Consider the following 6,856-nt stretch of genomic DNA (forward strand, 5'->3'; position numbering starts at 1 on the left):
CCCGCTGTTACAAAGCAAGAAGATCTTTAACTTGTGTTTACCTTAAGCTATTCTCGCCGCTAGATATTCTCAATCATCATTGCTAAAATCAGAAGAAGCCAGATACCAGTCAAACTTAAACAATTTCTAGCTAGTCAATAAACAAAAGCTTTGTTTACAAATTTTCTATTGACTGGTTTTGAGATGATGGCCATATTTTTTCTGTTCTAGGTGTAATTTGTATTTAGGGATGTGCGTTTTTTAAAAACGTTCGTTTCGTTTTGTAAACGATGAAAAAAAACGATCGTTTTTAAAGTTATGATAGTTTTAAAGAAGAAAAAACGAAAATGATTATTTTCAAACTAATCGTTTCGGAATTTTCAATATTAACGACAAATATAGCATATTTTAATGAAAGATTAAAATTTGAATTTACAAACCTTGCTTTGAACGATAAAATTTGAGTAAATAAAATTTAAACAGAAACGATCGTTTTTGCTTAAAAACTGTAGTTTTGTCCTTTCTTTATTCGTTTTCAAAAGCTTAAATCTAACACTAACTTAACACTAAACAATTCATTTTTTCTAAAAACAAAGATTAGTTAGTTTTAAAAAAATCGGAAACGAAACTTAAAACAATCGTTTTTCTGATTGTTTTGTAAAATGAAACCCATCCCTACCTGTATGTTAAGATTATTTGATTAACTGCAAAATTCCAGATCGCGAATTTAATGAATTTAAGCCGGGTCTCAAATCCGCCGAAAACCGGTTTCAATTAAGGGCCGGCTTAAATCTTGAAACATTGAATACAATTGTAAGTGGAACTAACTATATTTAAGCCCCGTCTCAAATTTAAGCCGCGGCTCAAATTCCTTAAATTCGACCTCAGGGGTCAGAACTTTAGTATGAGAAAGCGCTAATCTATGAGACCTGAATTTTATATCCACAGTGATGACTTTAAACTGTAGTGATTGAGCACTAGCTTAATCACTCGGACCACAAGGAATTCAAAAGTTCTAACCTGAGGTTGAATATCTTAAATTGCATAAAATAATGGAAGAATCTCTGCCAGGTGCCAAGTTTCTGAGATGAGGAACCTACAGCAGAGCCTGGAGGAGGTGTGCGTCAAGGACATGTTGGAGGGGGATAACATGTATACTTGCTCACAGGGATATACATCAGATANAATTTAATTGCAATTGTGATTTTTGATTTTTCATCTGGTGTTTTATATTGTTGCTATCAGTGATATTAAGAGTTACAATTGTTGCAGCAATTGTTGGATTTTTTTTTATAATTATTAATTTGAAAGTATTTATATCTGATGTGTGGTGTTAGTGTGGGAAAAAGGTGAGAGCGGAGAAGAGAGCTTGCTTTAAATCCCTCCCAGATATCCTGGCTTTCAACACCATGCGATACTCATTCAATATGGTCACTATGCTCAAGGAACCCATACTTAATAAATACTTGGATCATGATTAGGTCCCCACTAATTAGTCCATGAAAACATCCGTCTGAAACCATGACTTTAAATGAATACTTAATTTATATGTATACATGATTTAAATCCTTGCGCTTGATTTTTGAACATTCCTGGAAAATATGAAAATGTAGTTTTCATTATTAAAATTCTTCGAAACAGAAATAAATGTTTTCAGATCATAAAAAAAATATTATGAAGTATCAACTTTATACGAATGCCTCGAAAAATTATCGATAATTATTGGTTGTAACATCTGAGTGATTTGTTTGGAATTAAATTGATTTTTTTACGATCCGAGTTGAATGTTACAACTTTCTGAATTTGTATGGACACTACGTTGTTCAGCATGAGTCGTTTTAAACAATTTTCTACTTATAGACGCAACAGATAGAAGTAATATCAGTAGCGACCAAAAGCGCTTATTTTTCGCCGGAAGCCAGATATAAGTAAGATTAGTAGCGATCTCGCCGTGAGCGAACACTCCCTTTAAGGAATCCATTTTTTTGAATTGTAATAAAATATACAATAATAGTAGTATCTTTAGTTGTGCATTTAGGTACCTTCCCACCAACATCTAGGTACCTTCCCACCTATATTTAGGTACCTTTCCACCTACCAGACTTTTGTCGGGTATTGTTGTTGTGAATTTAACATGTCACAGGGCACTAAAAATAAAAGAATTTGGTCCTGCTTTTGCTGGTGAAATGAATTAAAATCACTGCATCAATATTGGATTAAATATGGGTGTTGAACTTCTAGGAGAAAGTAAATACCCACTTCTCCTTCCCTCTGCAGTTGGACATGGCCCCCTACATGGAGCACACACTCATTCCTAAATCTGGAGGCAAGGACGGAGAAGGTAGGATTTATGAAACTTTGCAAAGGAAATCTTTGGTTAATCTGAAGCTTTCTTTTAAAAGAATTTGAAGAAAATAAGAATGTAAACCTAGTTTTAGATTTTTTTATCTCAAATGATGTTTCTTCAAAATCCAAAAATAATTGAAAATGTTATCTTTGGGATAATGATAGATAATAATTTAGTTCCAAGCAACACTAAGATTCATGTTTGGCCTAAATTATGTTCTTAAACCATAGATAAATAAACATAGAAAGCTTATGTACACAAAATCACCAAGAATTTCAAGATGAACAATGTCGTCTTATGCGCAATCTATCTTTATCTATGTCAAACTTATTCCACCTTTGCCCATCGTTCAGTATTAATATCAGTTTTTAACTTATGATCGCTGTAATATGACTTTAAGGACTAAACTGGGGATTTTAAGTGAATTATTGATTTGATCTGATCGGATCTAATCTGATATGATCTGACTTGATTTGGCTTAATTAGATTTTATTTAATTTGACTTGATTTGACTTGATTAGGTTTGATTTGATTTGATTTGATTTGACTTGATTTGATTTGACTTGATTAGATTTGATTTGATTAGATTTGATTTGATTTGACTTGATTAGATTTGATTTGATTTGATTTGATTTGATTTGATTTGATTTGATTTGATTTGATTTGATTTGATTTGATTTGATTTGATTTGATTTGATATGTCTCTATATAAGAAAACTGTGATATATCTGGAAGAAAGCTTGAATATGAACTGATTGGTGTAACTGTCCATACTGGGAATGCTGATGGTGGACACTACTATGCATTCATTAAAGACAGAACTTCAGTTAAGGTAAGAAATAACCCATTTAGCCCCAAGCGTTCTTGTTTGAACAGTAGCCCATTTAGCCCCAAGCGTTCTTGTTTGAACTGTAACCCATTTAGCCCCAAAGCGTTCTTGTTTGAACAGTAACCCATTTAGCCCGAAACATTCTTGTTCGAACAGTAATCCTTTCAGGCCAAAGTACTCTCTTTTTTGTAACACTTTTAGCCATTAGTAATCTTTTTCCTTAATTAACCCATTCAATCCAAAGTATGTTTTACCTCCAGTAACCATTTCAACCCCAAAATGTTCTTTTTACTTCAGTTGACAGCAACCATTTCAACCCAAAGTTTTTGTACTTTTTTTTGTTTTGTACTTTTTTTCTTAAATGATCCATTTAGCCATTATTGTACTTTTTTCTTAAATGACCCATTCAGCAATTAGTGTTTTTTTTTTCTTAAATGACCAATTTAGATATTACTGTACATTTTCTTTAATAACCCATTTCAGCCCAAAGCGGTCTTTTCCTTTAAAAACCCATTCAGCTATTTATTTTGCTTTTCATTTAAACTTATTCCTTCGGGAATAAGATTTTCGTTTTTGTTAAAGATCACAACATTTTTTCAAAAATAAAAGTAATAATAGTTAATTCAGCGTTAAAACCCACAAAGTACTATTTTGTATTTGGATTTTAACATCTTCAACGGTTAGTTTTGCAGCTTTCAATTATTTTTTCTTTTCTTTGTGTTTCTCCAAGTTGTCTACAGAGGCCGAATTTAAAGAATTTAAGCCGCGGCTCAAATATGGTTGGTTCCACTTAAAATTGTATTCAATTTTTAAAGATTTCAGCCTGCGCTCAATTGAAACCGGTTTTTTTGGGATTTAAGACGCGGCTTAAATTTATTAAATTCGGACACTGTTTACACAACTAAAATGTAGTTTCTAGCGAGCATGTTTCCAGCAATCGTATCTGCGGCAGGATGGATAAATCAATAATACAACCTTTCTCTCTTTAGGATAAATGGTATTCTTTTAATGATGCCGAGGTGAAAGCCTTTGATTCAAACCAGATTGCTTCCGAATGTTTCGGTGGAGAGATGAGTTCAAGAACATATGATCAGGTTGGAACAATAAAATGTACAACTGAGCTAAGTGTTAACATTCAGAAATATGAGTTAAATCCGGGTTTTTTTTGCACGCCTATATAAACCGAGCTTTAACTAGACCCGGTTTTAAACCAATCTGGGACTTAATTTAATGAATTTGAGCTAGGTTGCTAAATTTCCTACCTCCGGTTCAAATCCTGAATCAAGATTCATGAGGATTTGAATCGGTGATTCAGGATTTAAATTCGGTGATTATAGATTTAAGTCGGCGATTCAGGATTTAAATCGATGATTTAGGATTTAAATTCGGTTATTCAGGATTTAAATCGGTGATACAGGATTTAAGTCGGCGATTCAGGATATGGAGATTGGAATTTATGAAAAGCGATGAGTAGTTTAACTAATGAAAGTTCAACTAATAACGATATTTTCGTTTTTTTTTGTGGTGGAGCAAGTAATAAATAAAATCAACCTTTTTATATAAGCTATAGTTAATTTTCAGGCCCGTTGAAGAGTGTTTCTTTGCGTGTTTCGAAATCTTTAATTGGACATTTTTATAATTTTTTTGATAGTTTATTTTAAACGGAGTTTTACTGATCTCTCGTGTTCAACATTTAAGATATTTGTTTAAGAACAAACATTTAAATTGAAAAAATTGAATAAGGTTGAGTGGGGCCCATGCATCTGTGAATTAGAAAACGACTAATGGCCTCAAGTATTGATTTTAAAAAGTCTGAACATGAAACACAGAAATTGTGCAGTGCACACAAACCCATTTTTTATAAGTTAATCTTTAAGCTAAAAGTATTCCTATCTTATGTTAATTGGTGTTGATCCTCAGGACTCCTTTTGGCGTATATTGATAATTTCTTCATTTTCTATTTTCTGTAAATGATTCTGGTTCAGCTTTAGTTCTGGTCATCATTGTTCATATATTATTTACATTTTTACATCGTACATTCTTTTGACTTCTAGGTCCTAGTAGTGAAGTATGTATGGAGCCACCTTCCCCAGCCAAACAGTACCATGTAAACCTAGCACCTGAATTAGAGGTAGGATAATCCATAATAATCCCATCCTTTAGGTTTTTATGATCGAATTGGAAATTTGGAGAAAATACAAAGTTTTAAAGATGATAAAAAACATGTTCGGGATTACTTAAAAAAAAGTGTATAAGTGTACGCCTCTCTAATGAATTCTGTCTATAAACTTCATTTATTTTCTTATTTTTTCAGTATTTAGTTATATCTGCCGCTTTTTTTGTCAATTGTTTTTAAATTTGATAAAAAAGGGGGGAGGGGCCACGAAACGTATTAATTATTCTCCGGGATATTTAAAAAGTGTATAAACATAACTTAGCATTGTCGTAGGAGGCTGATTTTTAGCATGCGAACTCAAAATTATGTTTATTACATGCATGCTTCAATATTTATTTTGACCTCAGAAATGAATTCCTCGTGCCCAATTATCTATAAATCGACATAGAACATGTAAAATCCGTGCTAAGATGACCCATAATGTAATAGTTGGCTACTAGCGCGCCGGTCAGAATGCTCCAATGTTTATTTTGGCCTCTTTAATGAATTCCTTGTCCCAATTTTGCTATGTGTCTCATGCAACTTTTATTCTAACTTAGGCCAAACTTAGCTCATAAGTATTCCAAGATATTTTTTTATTGCGCGCGCGCGCGTGGACATTTAAGGCTTTAGAGGTGAATTTTTTGAGCGCATATTCGTTTCAAGAGTGTCAAGGTATATGTTCAAGTGCACTTAATAATGAAGTTAATATTGATTTACTGTAAGAAAAAGTTGTACTTGTTTCACAAAAAGCGCGCGCGCGCACTTTTCTTCAGATCCGTTCATAACCAAAAATGCATGTAATGTACATAATTTTAATTTTGCATGCAAAAACTAGCCTCCTATGACAATGCTCAGACACTGTTTAAAATTCCTGGAGAGTAATAAAATTCTGCCCCCCCCCCCCNGGATTGTTCACCAAACAGGTAACATTTTAAAGGGATTGTTCACCAAACAGGCAACATTTAAAAGGGGATTGTTCACCAAACAGGTAACATTTTAAAGGGATTGTTCACCAAACAGGTAACATTTTAAAGGGATTGTTCACCAAACAGGTAACATTTAAAGGGATTGTTCACGAAACAGGTAAAATTTTAATGTAATTTTAAGATTTGTTTATTTTATTCAAACCATAAGAATACTCTATGAAGCTGTTACACATATATCTGTTTTTAGCTAATAGTATTTTTGTCACTAGCTTGATAATTCTGACCCTGTCTGCTGTTGGCTTTTAATCATATGTCTGTATTTAGTTAATAATATTTCTTTCACTATCTTGACAGCTGTAGCCCTGCCTGCTGTTGGCTAAATCTTATATCTGTATTTAGCTAATAGCTTTTTTGTCACTAGCTTGACAGCTCTGCTCCCGACTGCTGTTGGCTAAATCATATATCTGTATTTAGCGAATAGCTTTTTTGTCACTAGCTTGACAGCTCTGCTCCTGCCTGCTTTTGGCTAAATCATATATCTGTATTTAACTAATAGTATTTCTGTTACTAGCTTGACAGCTCTGCTCCCGCCTGCTGTTGGCTGTTAAATCATATGT

At 33.1% G+C, this 6,856-nt stretch overlaps 1 protein-coding gene across 1 annotated transcript; it reads left to right on the forward strand.

The window, feature by feature from the left end:
- Positions 1–1,049: 1,049 nt before the first annotated feature.
- On the forward strand, positions 1,050–5,286 carry LOC111717557 (ubiquitin carboxyl-terminal hydrolase 34; the record flags this gene model as incomplete). Its single annotated transcript, XM_023493056.1, has 6 exons — positions 1,050–1,147; positions 1,317–1,424; positions 2,221–2,320; positions 3,040–3,158; positions 4,145–4,265; positions 5,210–5,286. Coding segments are annotated over exons 1-6 (606 nt in total), but the record flags the coding sequence as incomplete, so codon positions are not given.
- Between the last annotated feature and the right edge of the window lie 1,570 nt (positions 5,287–6,856).

Source organism: Eurytemora carolleeae, unplaced genomic scaffold (genome assembly GCF_000591075.1).
Source record: "Eurytemora carolleeae unplaced genomic scaffold, Eaff_2.0 scaffold2749, whole genome shotgun sequence".
NCBI lineage: Eukaryota > Metazoa > Arthropoda > Copepoda > Calanoida > Temoridae > Eurytemora > Eurytemora carolleeae.